At 44.1% G+C, this 23,643-nt stretch overlaps 1 protein-coding gene across 3 annotated transcripts in view; it reads right to left on the reverse strand.

Moving 5' to 3' along the window:
* The window catches only part of ZBTB20 (zinc finger and BTB domain containing 20), a 71,921-nt gene that overhangs the window by 24,901 nt on the left and 23,377 nt on the right, over positions 1 to 23,643 (reverse strand). For all 3 annotated transcript variants that reach the window (XM_084801995.1, XM_084801994.1, XM_084801996.1), the window contains one exon: positions 7,129 to 8,733. In XM_084801995.1, coding sequence (XP_084658121.1) covers positions 7,129 to 8,713 — 1,585 coding nt within the window. In that variant the 5' untranslated portion in view covers positions 8,714 to 8,733. The remainder of the gene's footprint in view (positions 1 to 7,128; positions 8,734 to 23,643) is intronic.

The raw sequence follows: 23,643 nt of genomic DNA on the forward strand, positions 1-23,643 counted from the left end.
CTTGCATGGCATTCTTATTACAAGGCTACATCCTCCACCATTAAATGGTTCCATATGTTTTTTGAACTTTTGGGTCAATTTCTAAAATAGCTTTTTTCTGTCTTTTTTTTTTTTTTTTTTTCTTAGCCAGCTGGCACAGCACTTCTTTCCTGTGTGTTTACTGCTCTGTCTACCATTGGCTCTGGAACCAAATCATCAAGCTAGATAGAAACCATAAGGTAAGAAATAGTCATTGGATGGTGATTTGAGGGATCCTTTAAAGCCCATGGGTCTGGGCTATCACTTTGGATAACTGCCTGAAGACTTGCTTTTGTTGTAGTACTGGTTCTCAACACTTGCTGCTTTCTCATTTTGATAGATGACATACACTCTCTAAAGTGTACGATCTACCTCTTCCACTTCATTACTGACAGCCCAAAGTAGGCAGTGGCCTCAGAGTGCCTCAAGCCCAAGACCCTCTTGGGTGATGCTTCAACATCTGGAATGTGCAGAAGGACAAGGGTTCTACTCCTTAGCCTTGAGTTAACTCCCATTTAAATAAGGGTCTTGACTGCTGCTCTCCTTTTTCTGTTCTGATGGAGGGTAATGTATCATGATAACTCTAGCAATAAAACATGCACTGGATGTTTATTATGCCAGGGTCTGAATTGAGGGCTTCATATTTATGCTTTGTCTTGTGGAACATTCTCTCATTAGACAATTTTCTTGGAATTTCTAATGTAAAGGAGCTTGAGTTAGAGCACTCTAATGGGGACGTATGATGTATAGGGTCTTGGGCTAAAGGAGAATATTTTAATTTTTAGATTAAAATAGGAGAATCTGGGGAAGTCTATTGCCAATAATTCCAGTTTGTGAAAGAGCTCGGCCTATGCATAGTATGTACATTAGTAAAGTTTTTATAAATGGAGGTCCCCATAGAGACAATCATGCATGTAATTTTTAGTTGAGGCATTTCTCTCAGCTGTAAACATGCTTGCAACTCAGCTGGTCTTTGCTGTCCTTGAGCTTTCAGTACAATTTATAGTGGCCATGAGAGGCTGGCCAACTATCTCTTAAAGCATGTCCACCTGTCACCTTTAATGGGAATTGCACCTTAGATTGCAGATGGTGTTTTGGCCTGTTATGAAGGTGGAACTCTGTTATAATGCTCTTGTTTGAAACGTTCACCTTCGGACTGTGCTACTCCTCTAGGCAAGGTCACCAGTCAAAGCTCTTTACTTTCACACCCATCTAATCCAACTATAAATTGATTCTTCACAGTTGTCATTTTTCCCTCTGCTGCATATATATGTACGTTGTTTGTATGCATGTAGTATGGTTATGCTGGTAATTATTTGTGTGACCCTGGACTTTTTAAGAGTTTTCATCTCTCTGGGTTTGTGTTGCCTTCTGTAAGTGATAAATTGGATGGAGCACTTACTATGGCTCTGTGGATTTAATGGTGTTCATCTCACGTGGTCCACAACCCCTGAGGTCTCCAGTCCAGGCCTTGTCAGCAAATGACCTGAGGGCAACTTGCTTCATCACTCAATGCTTTGGCAGCCTCACATTTTTACATAGGACAGAGTATCTGGTTGTGGACCATGCCACAGGAAAATGGAGTGCTAGTTAATGAGTAAAGTGTATGCAAAGCACTTGGGAGCTGCTCAGAGAAAGGCGCTCTCTATAATTACTGCAGAGCCGAGATGATGGAGCAGAGATTTCAGGGGCTGCCTGAGTGACCTGAGTGTAATTTCACATCAGTCATCTGCCCACACTCCGCCCTCTTACACGGAAGGATTTGAAACAACATCACTCAGCAGGAATTGTGACATTTCCTTACATACTACTTGTAGCAAACCTTAAAGGAAACAGGGCCCTGTTCATGAAATGGTGTATAGATTGATGCTCCCTAAGAGAAGAAATGAGAGGTGAGCCTATGGTTCACACTGGCAAGTCTGAATTGATAGGAAGGGTCACAAAAATGCAAAGAGGATATGTGAACCGTAACATGAAGGGCAGCAGGCACAAGGAACCCCTTTGCTTTAAAGTGATCCATTCTCGGGGAGGAGACCGATATGAATTCCATTCTGGGGGGCTGAGTGACCTGCATGTTTTATCTAAGCTGTCTAGGCCTTGGTTTCCTCATCTATAACTTACTAATGGCTCAGAAAGTGCATGTGTGTGAACTTGTTTTGAAAATTAATCATAAGCCATTTAGCCCGGAGTGCAGGTCATTTTAAGGAAAGCTAACTGATCCATCTAGCCTTCAGGGACTGGGATTAAGTAAATCAACTGAGAAGGCACCACACTGCCTAGGAAAGTGAAGCCTGAATTAAACAGAAGCCAAACCAAACCAACCAACCAAAATAATGTTTCAGATGATCCCAAAAGCAGGCTGGTTTACTGATGCAATAATCAAAAGTGAACATGTACATGTTAGTGAAAGAAGTGGTATCACAAGCAATGCACTAACACAGAGCATTGCCAGGGTTTTTCCTACCAGGAAGCAACTAAGCACTGGAGGCTGAAAAGCCAACCAGTAGGCGAAGAATCAGGGGAGAGGCCTATACTGCCTTTTCAGAGATGGAGTGGCAAAAGTTTATGTTTTTCTCACTTTCTCAATGCCTATTCTTTAACCCCTCAAGGACTGGCTCTGACACTTATTCTATTATGACAGACAAGGAAAAAAATAAAGAGGAATAGTGATTAGTAAGAGGGTCTAGAGGTTCACACCATTCAATGAAAGCCGTCTATCCTAATGGGCCAAGGCATCCCAATTCTGCTTTGCGATCTTAGCACTGGGGGCTTAGCGAGAACTCATGTATTCTAGTGATTGTTTCCTAGTCTAGTTAGGTTTTCTCCTGGGCTGGGTAAGGAATAGTAAATGCAAATTTTCAGCTCTATTTCTCCTGTGCCTCTCTATCGTCAGCTGAAGGACAGTGCCTACCCTCTTCTTTGGGGGAGCATGATGAGGGTGGTTGTGGGTCAGAAACCCAAAACAGGATGCTTGGTGAGGTATAAAGCAGCAAGGAAGTCAGAGGAAGAGGAAATACCAGTGTTCTGGGAAGTACAGATCCACTGAATGGGGAAAATGAAGACTGTATCCGAAAACAGGAGGATTGGTTCCAACAGTGGGGATGTGGTCAAACCCAATGACAGGGCAACTGCTCTGGCTGCATGATAACTCTCTACTCAGCGGTGTCTGCTGAAGAAGGCGCCATAGCATTAAGATACAGATGGTATGATACCCTGCTTGCCTTTCTATCTAGTCCCTGCTGACTGTCTAGGAGGGACTGCCAACTAGGGACACATACATTAACAAACCTCTGTGTTTTCATGACAGCTCAGGTATTTTGGTGGTAAGCAGAATTTTAAATTCCCAGGGAACTTTGTCTATATTATCTGACTTCTTACAGTGTTGTGGGGCGAGGTGGATGTTAACACCCCAGAAATGCTATCTCCTGTCACATTTGTGTTGAAATCCTCAAGATCCCAAGAAATGAACAAGAGCTGTGAGTAAGGCAAGCTTCCAAGCCCTGCTAACTCTCCCTACCAGTGCACAGTTCCATGATAATGCAAGAAAATGCACGGCGTTTCTGTAATATGTATTCCTAGGTGGCGGTGATAATGTTATAACATTTATAGTCAAATGCGTTTGTATCCATTCCTTAATCTTCTCGGCAATCTATTATTAAGACTCCAAAAACTGTGATTCCGGTTCAACCTAGAGCTTAAAGTCACTTAGTCACGAAGTGGTAAAACTGAAGCTTTCCTCCTCTGAACATGTACCCATCTTGACAGAATTCACAGTTCAGCTCCTATGTGATGGTTACACCACTGTCTTGTGTCTCTCTGTGTACCTACTGCTAACACTGACATGCACAGCTATTACTCTTTCTACAGTGAATTCATGGCTGAAAAAGCTGAGCTTCCAAAGAAATGAGCAGAATTATCTCATGTGCACAGGATATCAATGGGCTGAAAAACACCACCAACGGATGGGCTGTTGATAATATGATTCAGAAAAAAGCCAAAGAACTATAATTTGTTGGTGAAAAGCCACAAGTGGGAATATAGATACTGCACAATATATTCTAAAGCTTTTTTTTTAGAAGAAAGAAATCTAAAAGTCGTGCAGAGAAAAGAATGCATTTATGTATAAGTTCCTTGAATTAAGTTCTCCTGGAAAGCATGTCCACATTTTTGAACATTCATTTACATACTCACTCAACAAACATTTGCTAAGCAACTACATATGCTAGCCCATATTCATTTATAGATTTCTTTTAAGTAAAACGCCCTAAGTTTGGATCGTAAAAGAAAGTTCCACCTGGAGTTTCCAGATAAATTATATGACACCCTGTTAAGTTGTTTGCCTTGGTATCCATGGCAACACCAAGGCTTATCCTCTTAACATCCTCCATCTCTGGCTTTTGATTGCTCTCACTCCTTTACTTTGACCTTTGTTTTGTCTCTTGAAGGGAGAAGTGAGAAAGAACCCTGCTTTGTCCCATGAAGGATGGCTTGTGCTAGTTTTACTAGATTTCTTTTTCTCTAATTCCTTTGCTTCCATGTTCAGTATTGAAATATAGATGGACTTTCCATACTGCTAGTGTCAAATAACTCTAGAATGAAAGGGCAAAGAGTTGGTTTTTAAGAACTGAATGCCTGGTTGGCACATGTACAAGATTGTTTCCAGATGTACCTGTGTTATATACAGTTAAACAGCTTTAGAATTTACTTAGGACCTTCATCATTTAGTGCACTGTGTGGACCACACTTTGAGTACAGCTCAGGTCTATAAGAATGACTTTACCTATAGGCTTTTGATTCTAAAATATATAAGTGTGCAAAACCATTGCTGTTTTTATCACAGGCAAATGCACTACAGAATTCTTTAGTGAATTTACTAGAGAAATGTATTTATACATTAAAAAAGACAACTTTGGGTAGGAGGAGAGTTTTATGTTGCAGTGAAGACTCTTTTTCAATATGTGACCTAACAGGACGTGTATGCTTTCTATCTCACAGGACTACAGGAGACACTCACTAAAGAGGAAAGAAGGCATGTCTATGGATTTAAGATCAGCAAAGTCAACTTGGCTAAAGACACACTTTCAAAAATGACTCCCCCAACTTCTGCTAATGCTTAGTTTCATGGCTGTTAAATCAGCTGTTTTCTGAAGAAAAGGATAAACTACCTGACAACATATTTGTATTATAATATACTACATAACAAAAAAATGCTATTTGATCGACTCACTTGATTGATTTCAGGTTACTGCTGCATTTACTTTTGCCCTAAGTAAACACAGTGACTCATCACTACCTAATATTATTCCTAAACTCAGCAGTGAGGCTCTGTGTTTCTTTTGAGGTATGAAAAGTAAGATTTAAGTACAAGTTACTGACATACAGACGCATACTGATTGAACTTAGACTGAACTACAAAGAAGGCAAATTTCAGCTTAGGCAATGACATATGGAGTGTTTTTATGTATTCTACTTCCCTTTTCTTCTAGTCCTCAATCAATGTATGTGCTTTATGTGCTACCTTTTAGATTCATATTAGCCTGGTAAGAGAAGTAAGGCCGCTCTGGGGAATTAATTTGTTTTCCTGTATTAGGACTCAAGTGTGTAAGTATTTCCTGACAAATTATTCTGTTTAATGTGACTATTCTAGACTCAAAACTTTGCCAGGAGAGTGAATCTTGCAAGAATTTCAAGTGTGATGACTGTCGTTGCAGTCAGTGACGTTAGCTGTAAGAGAACCTATGTGAAACCATAAACACACAGATGGTCTCTTACAGCAGTGGTTCTCAGCCTTCCTAACGCTGTGATCCTTTAATACAGCTCCTTATGTTGTGGTGACCCCACCACCATAAAATCATTTCTGTTGCTACTTCATAACTGTAAATTTGCTCCTCTTATGGACTGTAATGTAAACATTTGTGTTTTCCAATATTCAGGCAATCCCTGAGAAAAGATCAGGCTTGAGAACCACTGTCTTATACGGAAGCATTTCTGTTTGTGTCCATTACGTAGCTGAGGAAAGGGCCAACTCAGGGGTTTGGAGATCTTTATCTCTGGCATGGTAGAGTCCAGGGAAACACTATCTTGCATAAATCCTCTAGACAGTATCTTCATGAAACTCTGCATTCTCTCTCTCTCTCTCTCTCTCTCTCTCTCTCTCTCTCTCTCTCTCTCTCTCTCTCTCTCCTCTCTTTCTCTCTCTCTCTCTCTCTCATTTATTTAATTTTGATTTTATGTGCATTGGTTGAGGGCATTAGATCCCTTGGAACTGGAGTTACAGACAGTTGTGAGCTGCCATGTGGGTGCTGGGAATTGAACTTGGGTCCTTTGGAAGAGCAGACAGTGCTCTTAACCACTGAGCCATCTCTCCAGACCCTATGCATTCTCTCTTTAAAGACCTCTAATTACAGGAGCCCAGTTCCTTTGGAGAAGCAAACAGCTCAGAGCAGCTTGGGCTCTTCAACCTTTTCTTTTATTTAGCTGAAAGATTCTCCATAGAGCTTTCAATGGCCCAATTCTAATCTTTTTGGAACAGAAAAAACTTAATGTCTCCTCTTCCCAGGCACCTTTATAATACTAATAATAGCTACGAGTTCTATAGTACTAACTATGCTTTAAGTCATATATGTTAATCAATACAATTTTCTCAAACGGCATAAGGAAGGTACATCACTAGGACTCTCCCCTCCTCCCTACCCAGCCACAGTTTAGAGAAGTTAGGTAATCTCTTCCAACGTGGCACATTTGGTAGCAAGTAGCAGGGCCTGACTTCCAGGCCAAACACCCTGTCTCCAAAGAGCTGGCTTTGGATCTACATACACCATGTCACCTCCCGACTTAAGATACTTGACTGTGACATACTGATTCTTCTCTTCTGCAGGCTGGACACTTTTAGGTCATCTCTGTTCCATAGGTTTTTTTTTTTTGTGATTTTGGGGTACTTTATTCCTATGATGGGTATAGCCAGACTTCTAGAAGGGGCCCATGGCGGGGTTTCTTTGAAATTTGTAAGAGGACTCCAACCCTTCTCTCTACCTGTTGTCCTTGTCCTGTTCTGCCACTCCCACTGCCCTCCAGACCCTGCTGCCAAGCCTTCAGAGAAGTGGCACTCACCTGTATGTACGAACATGTGCTTGACGTAGTTCTGTTTGGCTGTGAAAGTCTTGTTGCAGAGAGTGCACTCGTAAGGCTTTTTTTCGCCTTGCCCACTGGCTGTGCTGTGGCCTGCAGATGATGCCAGGGGCTGTGGCGCTGGCAGCTGTGCAGTAAAGGTGGACAGGCCGGGCTGGGACACTGTCACAAACTGGGTCTGCTGGCCTGTCAGGGGCTGTGGCAGGCTGAAGAGAAAAGGCTTAGGGCCACTGCCCGCGGGCTGGGTAGTGAAGAGGGCTGGCAGGTAGGTGTTGCCAGCTGTGCCAATGACCTGTGTGTTGCTGGTCAAGGTCAGAGGCATCCTCAGGTTGCTGGTGAGGGTTTCTGTCTGGCGTAAATAGAGCTGGGTACTTGGCAATGGTTGCCCAATGGATGTGTTGACTGAAGGCTGCTGTAGGACACCCTTATCAGAGCTGTTACTGACAGTGATGACTGTGTTTTCCATCTCTACCTCGTTGCTTCTTTCAGGAGAGGAGGCACCTGTTTCTAGCTGGTTTGGCTGGGCACTGCCCTCAGCTGGGGCTTCTGCTGCCTGCTCAGGTTGGGGGGGTTCCACCTGACCGTCCCTTGTGGCTCCTGCCCCAAACTGTTGCTCCACTGAGTCAGGTTCTGTGCCAATAGAGGAGCTGACCCCGGAATCAAAGCTTTCGCCTTTGGGCTCGCTCTCTGTGCCCTCTGCCTGGTCAGTATCTTCAGTGCACTCCTCGGATTCATTGCGCTCTAGGATCTGCACCCTTTGCTGCCCATAGTAGTCATAGTCATCCTCCATTTCCTGCTTGATGTGGATGTTTCCCACCAGGGTCTGGATGCGCACGGGCCGGGGCTGCTTGCGGCAGTGCGTGGTCTCAGGGGTGGTGGACAGGTAGCGTTCCATCTGCTGCGAGCGCTCATGGATGCGTGTGATCCAGCTGGGGTCTTCCATGTGGTGGTCACGGGGCAGGCCGAGTGCTGTTTCATGGTGGCTGACCACTGCACCGCTGTAGAAGGAGCGCTCACCGCTGCCATTTTGCATGGAGCAAGCATAGAGCGCGGAGTAGATTCGGTCCACACTGTGTTGTGGATGGCTCTGCAGGTAGCCTGATTCCGTGTCACTGCTCTGGCCAGATGTGCCTGACTCTGGTGTGCCTCTTGGTGTGTCCTGGCCAGAATCCTGGATGCCCGGGAACACATCGCCCACATTTTGTGACACGATGCGTGTGCATTCATCTATGACTGTTTTGATCTGCAGGATGCTGGCAGCTGTGAGGATCTGCAGAGCTTCCGACTGTGAGACTCGCAGCACACCGCTGTACATGAAGTCAATGAGCTTTTGCACGGATTGTACGGACACCACCGACGGGATTTCGATGTCGCTGTAGCCCAGCAGCAGCTTGTCTTGGAAGAAGGGGCTGCCGGCTGCCAGCACGCAGCGGTGTGCCCGCAGCATGCTCCCGTGGATGCGAACCGTCACGTCACAGAAGTGGCCACGGTTGCGCTGCTCGTTGAGGGTCTCGAGCACGGAATTGCTGAAGTTGTGAAGGTTGATGCTGTGAATGCGCTCGGTCATCCCCTTGCAACTGATGTCACCTGTAGGATAGTGAGGAAAACACAAGACAGGGCGCATAGTCAGATATAGCTGATGGCATTTCTAACTCAGGTCTCAGAAGAGCAAAGCCGGAACCACCCTCCTTGCAGATGCATACTCGAACAGGGAGAAAGATGGGCGGGCTTCACACACGACCTAGGCAACCAACGCCTTGAGTTTCTCCCCGCCTCTGGACATACAGTCCCTTCTGTTTTGGTTATCACATTCATACTGTTCTCCAAAAAATTCCGGTGATGTTGTCTTCTGAAAGGATACGCAGGTGGGCTGCTGCCCTCTAGCCTTATAACTACAGCGTCAAGAACTGAGGGAGAGGGGCATGCGTGCTCAGCGAACACTCTACCTCTCTTTGGACAGGCTTAATCCCAAGTCATCTGGGAAATTTTACTTCTTCTCCTCACGTTACTGACATTTCTTATTTCATAAGTAGACAGCAACATTATCTATAGTTTAAAATTCAACCCCTTCCTAGCCTACATGGCATGGTTACCATATCCTATATTAGACTGGCAAAAGTTCCTAGAAAATTCAACCCAGACTAAGAAGTTTACCACACAGCTGCCACCACGCATCCCAGATGATGGGAGGGATGCAGAATGCAATCTGCCTGCAGATGGGGTGAGACGTTTTCTGTCTGATTCTGCATCTCTTCACTCTTAGTGTCCCTGAAGTCTGGGCACTTTCAAGGTGGGGCGTGTGTGATACGGGAGATGGTGAGGCTTAATGAAGAAGGAAGTTTTGTTGTTTGTTTTTGAGACAGGTTCTCACTTATCACTCAGGCAGTCCTGGAACTGACTGTGGAGATCAGGCTAGCCCTGAACTCAGAGATTCTTTTGCCTCTGCCTAATCCTGAGTGCCTGAATTTATGGCGGCGTACTTATGCCACTACACACAGAAAGAAGCAGTGTTTTAAAGGGCCAGAGCTAGGTGTGCTGAAAGAGAGCACTGTTAATGATTAGGCCAGGAGAGCAGGAGGAAACTTGAGGTGGGGCAGGTACAAGCTTACTTTAAGCATTAGGGTGTTTTGTAGAACCATTCAACAGTAGAACTATTAAATGGCCCCCACAAGTTAGACAGTAATCTCTGTGGAGCTTCTGCCCGTCTGACCAACTGCCATCCCTATGCTGTCTACACGGGTGATGATACTGTTATCATCGATCCACACTGAGAAGAAAACAGATGGCTCTGGCCCAGTCCCGGGGCCTTCCCATTTTCCTACTTCACCTCTCAGATGTCTCTCAAGAATGTCCTTCTACAAGCCTTTCCTCAGTCGGACCACACTCGGAACTTCAGTCTACAACATCTTATTTTGACAGACTGGATTAAAAGGTGCCTAAAGGATTATGAGAAACACTTCTTCTGGTTCTGTCTGTGAGAGCATTATCATTGATGATTAGACTCGGAGGGGCCTGACTTAATGAATAGATTAAGCCATTCAGAGATTCATAATAATATTCTATTAGGAAGAGGTGGATAAAGGTAGGAGGTAGGGCTTGGTTAGAGGAAGTAATCATTAGTCATGTGCCCTTTGAGGCTGTGTCTTGCCTTGGCCTCTTGAACTCTCTCTCTCTCTGCTTCCTGTATACACTAAAGTTGTATATGTGGGTTGACCCCTCTGAAACCATGAGCCAAGATAAACCTTTCCTCCCAGAGCCAGAGCTAGTTCATTTTTGTCAACTTGTCATAAATCAGAGACAAGGAACAACAACAACAACAAAATCCCAATTGAGGAATTGCCTCCATCAGATTAAACTGTTGTAATAGGAGCATTTTCTTGATTACTAAATTGATGGAGGAGAGCCTAGCCAGCCCTAGGCATGTGATCGGGGGTAGTACGAAAATGAGGCTGAGCGGGACCTTGACATCAAGTGGTCTTAGTCAGTGTTCCGTTGCTGTGAAGAGACACTATGACCACGGCAACTCTTACAGCACGTAATTGGGGTCTGCTCACATTTCCAGAGTTTAGTCCAATATCATCACAGCGGCCCACAGGAGGACTTGGTGGAGAAGTAGCTGAGAGTTCTACACCTGGGTCCACAGCAGCAGGAAAGAGGTGGAAGGCTAGGCTTGACCTTGTGAAGCCTCAAAGCCCTTCCCCAGGGAGACACTTCCTCTACCAAAACCACACCTACTTCAACAAAGCGGGAGCTCCTAATCATCCTGAAAAAGCGCCACTCCCTGATGACTAAGCATTCAGGTATGTGAGTCTAGGGGCCATTCTCATCCAGAACAGCCCCTGGTCCTGCTGCTCCTGCTTTAGCTCCTCCCTTTAGGCTTCTTCCTTCTTTTCCTTTTTTTTTTTAATTGAAATAATTTTTTTCATACAATATATTCAGATCAAATTTCCCTTCTTGTTTCCTGCCTTGGCTTCCCTCGGCAATGGACTCTAAGCTGTAAAACATCATAAACCCTTTCCTCCCCAATGTAGTTTGGGTCATGCTCTTTATCACTGGAACCTAAATCAAACTAGGCCACTCCCTTGAGGATTTTTATTTTTTCTGTCATGTATTGGTCACAATGATGAGGAGAGGTCTAAGTACAAAACTGAGCTACCAGGTTGAGAGAAGTCAAGTAAGTGGGCTTTCAGGACAAAGTGGCCTTCAAAGTACATCTAAGAACTTGTGTCCTGTAGCAAGCCACCTCAGAGGCACTGGCCTGCGCACAGCCGGAGCAAGTGCAGTGGGAGTCTGACTCCTCAGGTTCTTTGTCCTGATACAGCACCTCTCAGGGGCAGTCTCTGCTCTACCACACTGTCCACCTGGCTCACTTGATCACTCTAAGCCCTTGTATCACATTCAGTGATGCAATTCACACTGCGTTAGGTAACTGAACCTCTTTCAACTTCCACCAGGCGTATACATGTCTGAAATACTGATTTGCTTATACTTTCCAACTTTTTCACTTAATAAAACAACTTTATTTGTACAACTGATTATAGCAAATCCCTGATATATATGTTGATACAAAATACATCCCAAAATGAAGATGCCAATAATTCAGGAATGGATGGCTAGGAATCAAGTCAATAGATCATATATATCCCAACCTCTTCCTGAGGTCTATATTCTATATATGTTAAAGGGCAAACTTTTCTTCAGGCCTCATTATCTGTCAAGCACTGTCCAAACCACTGTATGCCTATAACTCTATTTAATCGTCACAGAAACCATGGGGAACAGGTTGTATTATTATTATTCCCATTTCTACCCAGGGGAATTAAGAACAGAAAAATCATGCAGTGTGCTCAAAGCTACGCTGGTAGCTGGTGGTAGAGCTGGTGTATTCACCCAGGTACTGTGGCTCTGGATTTCTCTCCTGAAAATTCCATGACATCAAGTGCTTTGTCCTCTATGGGAATTGGCAGTTGGGGTCCATACAGCTGTTGTGACCATCAGCTCTCAAATTAAAAGTTAGCAAGACTGTCTTCAGCCTTTGGCTTCTAGGCCTAGAGAATTTACTATCGCTGCAGCCATCTAAGCTACACACACACACACACACACACACACACTTGTGAGAGTGTGCAACAGACATCTATTTATTTATGAGGAATAAGCCTTGTCCTGGAACTAAAATGTATCACTTTCTAACTATGCTCTCACTGTCCTGGAAATCTCTCTTTCACTGAAGCAGAGAATAGCAGCACAGTTCATTGGCTGCAAACAGATGGCAGGAAAATCATCTCTGGCTACCAGAATCTTGACCTCCAGTATCTATCACACATCTGAAGGCAAGGGCAAAGGGGGAACCCTGTGTCTGAAGACCGGATGAAAGAAGTAGGGATCTGGACCCAAGGGTCAAGAGACCAAGACACTCTAAGTGCCAACAAGACACCTTAGTGTCAACTGCTGAAGGTATATCCCCGAGGGGACCCCAAGAGTAGGAAGAGCTGAAGGCACAGGAGGCCAAGGGTTCCAAGGTCCTGACCTTGGTGATGTGAACTGCCCAAGGGGACCACGATGGTGAGAAGAACAGATGGTACAGTAACAAGCATATGAGACACTGGCTAGCTAAGTGACCAAAATTTGGTCCGGTATGTCGACCAAATTTTGAGCCAAACAATTAAGACTCCCCCCCCCACCCCAGGTGGCAATTAATTTGGTATTTTAGAAAGAAACATGTTAAATTGTTGTATCAATTGGCTACAAAATTGACAAAAAATGAACAGGTTAATATCTAAATTTAGGACTATGAACCTCAAAGAGGATCCTGAAGAGATGGACACAGATGCTTTGGGAAAGATACTAAAAAGGACTAAAGCCAAGAAGGTTAAAATAGGCATACCTTTAGCCTCAGCTAGAATGGTGGAAAAAATGGTGGAGAGGGCCAATAAACAAGAAATTCCCATATTAATGAAGACTGTGGTTGGTTTAGATAAGGATAGATTAATGGGCAAAAGGCTAGCCTTAAATACATCAAGGAGGTGGATAGAAAGCAACCCCTTCAAGGGAATAATGGGTTCCTGCAGTGTGCAGGGTCCCACACCAGCATTCCCAGTGACCACCTCTAAATTTGCAACCCCACAAGGAGAAACCCCTTTAGGAGATGGGGAGATGAAATTATGGAAGTTAGGCCATACACGCCCATGAGATTCAACAACTCAAGATTATGCCCAGAATGGTATGAAGGACGCTTCATACTTGGTCAAGCTCTGGGAAAAGGGAACAGACACTCTAATGCTAACTGACCTTGAGATGAAAAAGACTGAGACTATAACTGAGAACCCTGGTATATATGTGATGCTCTAGAGCACATCCTGGACACCGGTAAACATGACACACACCCACTGCTAGACTGCATCCCAGCAGCCTGGAGGTATGCATTTCCATCATTAGATTTAACACAATTTGAGGCCTCAGCAAAATGGAATTGGCTGCAGGACACAATACACTTAGCAAGGAAACTTGGTAAATCTATAGCCAAACTACCATACCATAGGCCTCACCTCTGAACTCACAATTCAGGAAAATCATATTCAAAGGAGCACTACAGCATATGAGAATGACTCTATCAAGTCCACTACAAGGTTGTTAGACAATGGCAGAGGCCACTGAAGTTTTTAAACAATGTAGAGAGCTAGATAATGAAAAAATATGGTCACCTTACAGGTGAACAGAAAGCCACCCAAGCCTAAATTCAGACTTAAGAATATAAGACCTTTTGGATAAATGACAACAAGGATGCCACAAAGCAATGAGGTGACAGACCTGGTGCACCTTTTCCTACTTATTTTATCTTTCATACACACACACACACACACACACACACACACACACGCACACCCCAAACAAAAACAAAAAACTTCATTTAAAAAATCTGCTTGTTTGACCAAATTGGAGTGAATATTTAACTACTCTAAACAATCAGGTTATTTGCTAAATAGTCTCTATGAATATAATATTATTGTTGTCACCAACCTGACTAAAAACCATAGAGGCAAAGGTACAGATACAATGCACAATTGACCTTATCAGCCATCTGGATTTTATGGACAAGACTCTAAACATCTCCCTGAGTACACTGGCCCCCCACTGCAGTGAGGTGCCATGAAAGGCTGGCTTCTCTTTTGCTGATAGTGGTACAGATGCGATGGAGGAGCAAAGCTTCTCCTTTCAGGCAGGCCTCATTCCTGCAGCACACAATGCTGAGGCAATTCCTTTCCCAGGCTTGCTTTTATTTTTAACACGAATACAGTGGGAAAGTTTCTGCCACAGTAAGGCAAAGTCCAGGCTTTTGTGAACACATCCTTTTCATCCAATGGGCATTAATGTATAGATTCCAATGGAATAAATTTAAAATAGCCTACTGTAGATCTGTCCCCTATTGAAAACAAATCTTGATTAGATGGTATTCAAGAACTGTATAGGAAGGATTGGTGTGAAAATGCTAACTCCATTCTTTCCTAGATTGGCACTGAATAGGCATTTGAGCTATTCAAAATAACCAAGGGGGAAAAAACTACAAAAAAACCTCCAAACACCCCAAACCAACCAACCTCCCTCTTTTGGAAACCCCAACTCTTCAAAAGCTACACAATTTTATACAGATTTTTGTGTACTTGAAAATGCCAAATCACCTTAAAAAAGAAAAAAAACAAAAAACCACAGTGGCACGACAGTACAACTGATGGTAAAGAGAAAACTGTTATTAAAAACAGAGCTCTTCACATTATTTTAAAAGAATAACCTACCCACCTGGCTTTCTACCCGAGTAAAAAGTCAGCCTGTGATGACACTCACTGGGAACATTCAAGAAACTGTCCTACAGACAGTGGGGATGTAATTATTCCAAGTGACTGGTCTGTGAGAGCACAAACACATGGGGCTAATGCAGGGCGGAGCCCCCCAGGGGAGACCCTGTCTCTGAAATGGGTGGTGGAGGGTCTGGTGCTCAGTTTTATAGGAACTTTGCCCTTGCCTGTCCCGTAACCTGCAGGAGTCCAGGGATAGGACTTAGCATGAGAATAAAAAGCTTCCCGAGAATAAGAGAAAATGGACAAGAAAGGGAACAGCAGGCAATACAATCTTTTTTAATTAGGTGTGAAATCCAGTTCTTTCTCAGGCAGGAGAGTAAAAGGATATATAAAATAAAGGAGTGCAAGGATAAGGTGCGGGGAGGGGGCTGAGCAAGGGGGGATGGGAAGGCAAGGTTGTAAAAAGGAGGAAATACCAGTTCTCGCATTAAAACCAGTGTGAACTTGGATCAAGCCAATAGGGATAAATCAAAAGTAGGGCTCAAGGGAGGTCAGTTACTCAGGACAAGAAACAGGTACAGCCAGAGGTGGCCAAGCCTCCACAGCCCAGCTTCAAATTCTGCTCACCTCCACCTTGTGGGTGGGGGGCATTGTTCTCCCAGCCTTACATACACCACTGCATGAGGCTCTGCATCGGTTCTGGAAATCTGCTTCAAGGTCCTCACATTTGTGTGGCTAGTGCTTTATCCACTGACTCATTCCCCCGGCTCAGAGTTGGCAATATTTTATACAATAAGATTAAAAATCTTCGATTAAAAGTTGCTTTTTAGAAAAAGCAAGTTACCAATAACAACCTGAGAGTCAACGGAAAGAAAAATGTGGACAAGGAAGTACCAATGCTGTTGGGAAACTAGCAAACGAAGTTGGCTACGTTTTCAACTGCTGGAGGCAATTTAGCAAAGTCTGACTTGATTTTGGTTTTCAGCAGGGCACACTTTGTTTGACAGTTAATACAAGTTTATGGAAGAATTAGGGGATGAGATATCTTTGAAGGTTTTTGAATGTTAAAATGAGATACTATAGTATATTCATTTTGTCTAGTTCACTCAACAAAATGAAGTTGGAAATAGGGGTCAGTTGAAAGCTCTGTAATATCCCCCTCTCCCCTCCCTCCCTCCCTCCCTCCCTCCCTTTCCCTCTGCTTTTTTCTTTCCCTTCCCTCCCCTCTTCTCAGTTCTCTCCTTTTCTCTCTTCTCCACTCCTCTTTCATCCCCTCCCTCTCTTCTCCTCCCCTCCCCCTTCCTTCTGTTCTCTTCTCCTCCCCCTCCTCTATTCCATCCCTTCATCTCTGTACTTTACTCTGTTTTTAAGATTTTCAAGACAGGGTTTCTGTGTAGCCCTGGCTGTCCTGGACTCGCTTTGTAGATCAGGCTGTCCTGACTCGATTTATAGACCAGGCTGGCCTGGACTCGATTTGTAGACCAGGCTGGCCTGGACTTACTAGGCAAAACCTACACAGACACTGTGCCAATTCCCTTTTCTCTTTTTGGTTATAGGAAATACCAGTTGTAGCAGCTTACAAGCCCCACCACTAAGAGTCTTAAAATTTTTCTCTGAAGTAGAAGGCCCTGAATTTTTTTTACTTTCCACCTTTTGATAATAATTTGTTTATTAATATGCCCACAGTATTTGGTACTTTCCATTCACCATGTGCAATCAGCATAATGCCATCAAGGTAAAGGAGCAGTGTTACAGCTTTGAAAGGAAATGTGATCAAGATTCTTGGAACTTCAATTGTGATGCTGGTCTAGGAAGCTAATACTCCCCTGAAGCAGGAACTGCAATTCAGATACACAGCTGGCCTAGCCAGTTGAAAGCAAGATGCTTCTGGTGGTTCTTATGCACAAGGCTAGAGAAAGGGGCACTTGTCCGATTAATAGCTGTTTATCAAGTACCAGGGCATGTGCTGATTTGCTTAAATAATGAAAATACATCTTGTAAATTAATCAATCGAAGTCACCACGTGCCTAAACTTTTAATAATCTATTACCATTCTCCAGGATCCATCTGTCTTTTGCACAGGCCAAATACAAAAGCAGAATGGAGATGAAGTGGGAATCACCACACTGGCATCGCTCAAGTGCTTGATGGTGGCTTTCATCTTTATAAGAACTCTGGGTACATACTAATTTTCTTTACATTTTCCTAAGAAAAGGCAGCCCTGAGCCTCCCATTTGGCCAGGGGACTAAGTATCCCTGCCATATTTATACATTCTAGAGCTTGAGGAAGACACATAGACAGATCTGAGAACCCACCAGGAATCAGACTGGAGCCATAAGCCCCGGTAACCACTTGATCTTTGTAAGCTTCTTCTCTGACTGGGAAGCTAAACAAGTATTTCAGTCTACGGGAATCAGTTACAGAGCACATTTCTACTTGTCCCTGGAAGATAGGATTATTCCTTTTCTCCTGGTAAATGGTTCAGTCTCTTTGGAGAAGGATGAGAAGAAATATGAACAGAACATTTTAGGTCGTGTATGGAGTATTTCCTCAAGTGATAGCTCTGCCTTGCATTTATTCAGCTCAGTGTTGGGAGCAGACAGGGAACAGTGATTCTGTTTGTAGGACTTGAGTTCAGATTGTCTTCACTTTCTTTAACCCTTTTCTGTTTAAACAGGTCATGGAAGGATTTGGCAGGCTTCCTATTATCCTTCTACAATGTCTGGAACTAAGTAGACAAGGTCATAGGTCTACATAAATTATACTATGCTGCCTGCTGCTTTGTCTGTCTGTCTGTCTAGTACTGTAACTACCCACCTTGCATCTGGCAGTGGAATGCTGATGCTTGGCCCTTGTCTTCCCAGATCCAGTTCTCACTTCGTCTTAAGTTTCTACTAGAGTGGGAGGGATCCCTACTCTGAGGGCGGGCTATAGCAAAGCAGCATCACAGAGCCCCTCAAAGGCCCTGGATTGCCCCTTACAAGCTACTCTTTTGAAGCACTGGTGGATGAAAGGCCTACCTCTGGCTCTCCCAGTGTGGAGGAAGTAGGCGAATCCACTCTACCATTCCCATCTCCCTAAGCCTTTGCAGTCCTTCCTTGGGCATTTTCACTTTAAGCCTGTTGACTAGCTTTTGATGCATATTTCAGCCAACAAACCAGACAGTGCTTTTCCTACCTTTCTAAGCTGCAACATGAAATGTACCATCTCTGCTTAATGGGCCCAGATTGATGATTTCAGTCTGCAGCAGGCAGGCAGCATGGCTTTGTGAAAGCTCCCAGTGGTCACTGCCTTCAGGTACCCAGCACACTGCCTTCCAGCTGCTAGAACATTTAAGAAGGGCAGCCCAGGTGGGTTCTGTGAAGAAAGAGACCCAGATGATACTGTCACTGCTGTCAGTTGAGCCTACTTCTGCAAGAACTGAAAGGGCAAAGGGAAAAAAACAAATCTTCAGATTGGAAAAAAAAAGTGTAAACAAGTTGGGCTGTGGCGGCACACGCCTTTAATCCTAGTATTCAGGAGGCAGAGGTGAGTGGATCCCTGTGAGTCCAAGGCCAGCTTGGTCTATAGAGATGGTTCCAGGACAGCAAAGGCTACACAGAGAAACCAAGTGGTTTCTTGGTTAAGTGGCTAACCAAGAAACTCAACATTATTTCAGAAGAATGTAGAAGTTAAAAATGAGAGTCCAGCCTATGATGAAAGACAAAAGCTAACCATGTATGTCTCATTGTCCCTTGACTCCCTTCTTGTATAACCCAAACATATTTAAAAACTCTTTTCATCTGTCTATCTGTGGGTACCAGGCCTGTTGCTGTATCTAGGCAGTTATGCCACAGAGCAAGTGTGGAGATCAGAGGACTCTTGGGTGTCGGTTTTTCCTGCTCCTTTATGGGATGGAGGACAGAACTCAGGTTGTCAGGTCTGTACATATGCCCTGGCAGGAGCTGAGCCATGTCCCAGGCACCAGAAGGATGCTTTATGTAAACTGCAAGCCTAAGTTTTTCGATGGTCCTAAGAATATCTGTAGGAAGGAGGGAAGCCATCTCACCCATTTTTAAATAGGTGAAAGAAATCAAGTCAGGTGCTGTGGTCCACATTTCATTTTGCAGCTTAGGGCATTAAGAAAAACACTCAGGCTTTTATTTGTTGGATGTAACACTGATCAAAAGAGGGCCAATAAGAGCAATCTGGAGTGCCAAGGGATCACTTCAAAGGCTTAGGGAGCCTAGAAAGGTAGTATGTATTTCTCTTCTCACAGTGGGAAGTGGTGGTAGAGGAGGAAGAGCAGGAGGAAGCTGAAAAATCATTTTCTGGTTGTTTACTATTATTACTATTTTGTTTTGTTTTGTTTTTTTGAGACAGGGTTTCTCTGTGTAGCCTTGGCTGTCCTGGACTCACTTTGTAGACCAGGCTGACCTTGAACTCACAGTGATCCACCTGCCTCTGCCTCCCAAGTGCGAGGATTAAAGGTGTGCACCACCATCCCTGGCCCAAAAATGTGTAGCCCAGGCTGGCTTCGAACTTGTGATCCTCCTGCCTCCGCCTCCTTCAGCAAATCCTACTGGTGTATGCCACCACAACTAGCCTCCTTTTCTTGCTAATGTTGTTCATGTGCTGTGAAAGACAACTCCTGAGTGCAGTGTAAAGCTAAGACATGTTAACTGGCATGTGAGGATGTTGGTATTTCATATTTTCATGCAGACTATTTGCCTCCACATTTGAAGCTGGAAAGTTACCGGAAATATGCTAATAAAGAATCACAATATAGGGCTGGGTGTGGTGGTGCATGCCTTTAATCCCAGCACTTGGGAGGCAGAGGCAGGCGGATCGCTGTGAGTTCAAGGCCAGCCTGGTCTACAAAGTGAGTCCAGGACAGCCAAGGCTACACAGAGAGACTCTGTCTCGAAAAACCAAAAAAAAAAAAAAAAAAAAAAAAAAAAAATCACAATATAGGACTTTTAGATCTTTCACGTATATAAGAATTGTGTACAAATTGAAATTTCGTTTACTGGTCCCCCATACAGCCTTAAAAACTCAATTGTTTAAAAATTAAACCAACTTGGGAGGCAGAGGCAGGCAGATCTCTGTGAGTTCGAGGCCATCCTGGTCTACAAAGTGAGTACAGGACAGTCAAGGCTACACAGAGAAACCCTGCCTCGAAAAACAAAACAAAACAAAACAAACAAAAAACCCAAAAAACAACAACAAAAAAACCATTTAGGCCAATCTAAGTTTATTTCCTGTTAACTTATCCTGTTCTCTTGTTTGTCCCCCCAGATGCTCTCCAGATCCCTGCTTACATAAAGCAGACATGTCAGCAATTCTTTTGGGTTGTAGCACACCTTCTCATGGGCAGTGCTTTGTTCCATACTTGAGGAAATCTGGTCTGACTTGAATTTACGTCTCTGTCTAGAAACCCAGAAGGCTGAGGCCTGAGGAGAAGCAATGTTATCCTGCTGCGGCACCTCAGGAGAGACCACTAATGTTTTCTCAGGCAACGAGGACAGTCAGTGTCTGCAGACTTACAGGAAAGGCCAAATACCTGTGTGGGTGGGCAGTCCTTTTCAGGGGTGGGAGGAACTGGCTGCCATGCAGCAGGGTAGTGGGTACAGAGACCACTCTGTTGTAGGGCACAGGAAAGGGGAGAACCCTGAGAACGGATACTTCCACTTACAGAGTGTGCCTGGACTCATTAGTCTTCACATACATTTCTATTTCAACTTTAAGGACCCCCTCCTCCTCTCCTCCCCCTCCTCCCCTCCTCCCCTCCTCCCCCTCCTCCCCTCCTCCCCCTCCTCCCCTCCTCCCCCTCCTCCCCCTCCTCCCCTCCCCTCCTCCCTGCAGCCCACCTTTCCTCTAATGTCCTCACTTTAACAGTAGACATCAGGAAAGGGTGAGTTCAACACAATGCAGCCAGCTGCATGATGAGGGCATGCTTAATTTTTAGCAGTTTACCTACATCTTTACAACTTTAGCAGAGAAATTTTGAGTCTGGACATGCTTCAGCAAGTTATATGGAGCCGGAGCCAGGACATGTTATTCCTGAAGATTTGCAACTGACCAGCATCATATTTCCTCGTTCTCCGGAATGTTTAAAAGTACAATAGACAGGGTCACTAAACTCCTTGTTTCTTATGAGTGGTGAGCCGGGAGTATCAAATGCATTGATCTTGTGTTCCCTACAGCTCACACCACAGTCTCTTGGTGCTCTCTGTACTAAGTAGAACCCTTAGCGTTTTCGGTTTAATCAGATTAGAGAGTCAATCCTAGAAACCATAAAATCAGTTCAGGAAACTCATCCTTATGATTCAGTTCCTCTAGAGTCATTCTTGATACCAAATTCTGTGCTAGGTGGAGTTCTTTGGAGGGAGAGAATCAATAGATATGCATACAGACATATGAGAGGGCATTGATTAAGGGAATTGGCACACGCAATTAGTCAGTTGAGAAGTTGTCTGACAGGTTATCTCCAGGGTGAGGACACTGGGATAGCTCAGTGTGAGTCTGAAGGCCTCAGAACTAGGGAAACTCATGGGCTTAGGGAGAGCACCTGGAGCAATGTGTGTGTGTGTGTGTGTGTGTGTGTGTGTGTGTGTGTGTGTGTGTCCGTCCGTGTGTGTGCATGTGCATCCTACTAGTATAAGCCCTGGAATCCAACTGCTAGGAAGCCTACAGTTCTGATGTCCAAAGCAGAAGATAGCCCTACCCAGCCCTCAGGTGGGGATGCCAATGCCTATTTGCCTTCTGTATTTGTTCTCTCCAAATCCCCAAGCAATCTGACAGGACCTACTCTCATTGGGGGAGAACTGTCCCCACCTGGTCCACTCAAATGCACATGGTGAGCTCCTGGGGAAATACACTCACCACCATACATAAAGCAATACTTTGTGGTGTGCTAGGCAGTCCTTCATTCTCGGTCAAGGGAATCTGCTAGAATTAGCTATTACTGCAAGCATGATGGATATCTATGCTTTGAGCTTCTGATTCCAGTGGAATAAAACATTGATACTAACTGGCTTGCCGTGTGTTTGTGAAAGCATACATTTTTACTCTCAAAATAAAAGAATTCCAGACATTATGAAAAACTCCTATGCCTTCCTCCCAGACTTGAAATGAAATGGCTTCTTGAGGAGGGAACACCTGCTGGCACTAGGGAGAAAACTCAATGGAATCGGAGAGTGATGCCTCTAAATCCTCTCACACTGTAAACCTTTGAAGAGCCTTTTAGGAACTGCATTTCCCCCTAAAGCTCTTTCCTTACAAGCTGTAGCTGCTGCCCTATTGTAACCTTTCCATTGTTCACGAAATCTGGAGAACAAAAGTACAGAGATGCTGGGTCCTAGGTGGGGTACAAAGCTGACAGAAGAAAGCATTTGAATTCACAGTCCTCCATGCTGAGCTTGGATTTGGACAGGCCTTAAACAGGGAGCTACATAGTCGCTGCAGTTAGGAAGTTAACTCTTTTTCTGGGAAGGAAATTCAAATTTTAAAACATGTTTATATAAAAGCTAGCACCTTCTTGTTCATTTGTTTTCCTTTTCATCTCCACAGCAACATGCACTTCCTTTTACAGGAAAAATAAAATTCTCACTTCAATAATTGTAATGAGACAGCCTACCTGTCTAGAACACCGCTCTTTCAGGAAACGCCACCGGGTAAGAGTTACAGAAATTCGTCTGTGAGTTAGGACACCCTTCCACCTGGATTTCAGTGAGTGAGAACTAAGAGTCCATAGTGTCAGGTAAACAAGCTTTCCTCCTGAAATTACCACGCAGCTTCCAAGACACTCAACTCTCTCCTAAGCCATGCGGCAGTTTTGTTCTGAGTGTTTCTGAAGCACAACTTCATGCTCATGTGCGCTCTCCTGTGTCTTCTGAGCATAACGTCACCTCCAACACGACCATGGGAAGGCAGGTGCAGTACAGTGGGCAGGAGGCGAGATCTTTCTCTTGCCCTGAGCAGTGCAGGCCTTCCACCCTGATTCCTTGCTAGATTAATGGTTAAATGGCAGCTCAGAGGTGATTTGTGTAGGCCACCTTTAGACAGTAAGTACCTGGAACTCAGGTGCCCATTTGTGATGACCAATTATAGAATCAGCTTCAAGTACACTGTATACCTGTAGTTAAATGCCCATATTTTATTCTGCAACATAATCTAATGAATATATTAGATTGTGTATGTACTGAGGAAAATTTATCTTCAAATGTAAAAATATAAAATAAAAATAAAACGAACATGTAAGTTCCTTTCCTGTGCTAAGATGCAGATGATACTGAGCAAGCGCTGAAGTGTTGCCACAGCTCAGACCCTCAGGAAGCACTGACAAGCCAGTGGAGCAGAAAGCACAGCTCACAGTTATGGTTGCAAGGAGCACTTGGGTTTCGTTTCATTGTATCTACATACCCTATTCTATAATATTTACAATATTATTTACAGATTAGAGTGAAAGGATTGAGCTATGTTCTTACAATCTTGTCACATTTTGTCAGTTTGGTTTGATTTGAGTCTCATGAGATTCCCCCAAACAGAATCCTTCTCATGGCTCAGGAGGCTGGCCACTTTGCCAACGTCTACGTCTATTGCATCCACCCTTCCCTTTGGCGGATGATAATGTGTCGGCGATGGAGTCTAGGGCATGCTAGGCTAGCTAAGTACCAATGAGTTATGCTCTCCAACCTGCATCCACTCCACCACATCCTCTTC

The sequence above is a fragment of the Acomys minous genome (genome assembly GCF_964271855.1).
Source record: "Acomys minous genome assembly, chromosome: 11".
Taxonomy (NCBI): Eukaryota; Metazoa; Chordata; class Mammalia; order Rodentia; family Muridae; genus Acomys; species Acomys minous.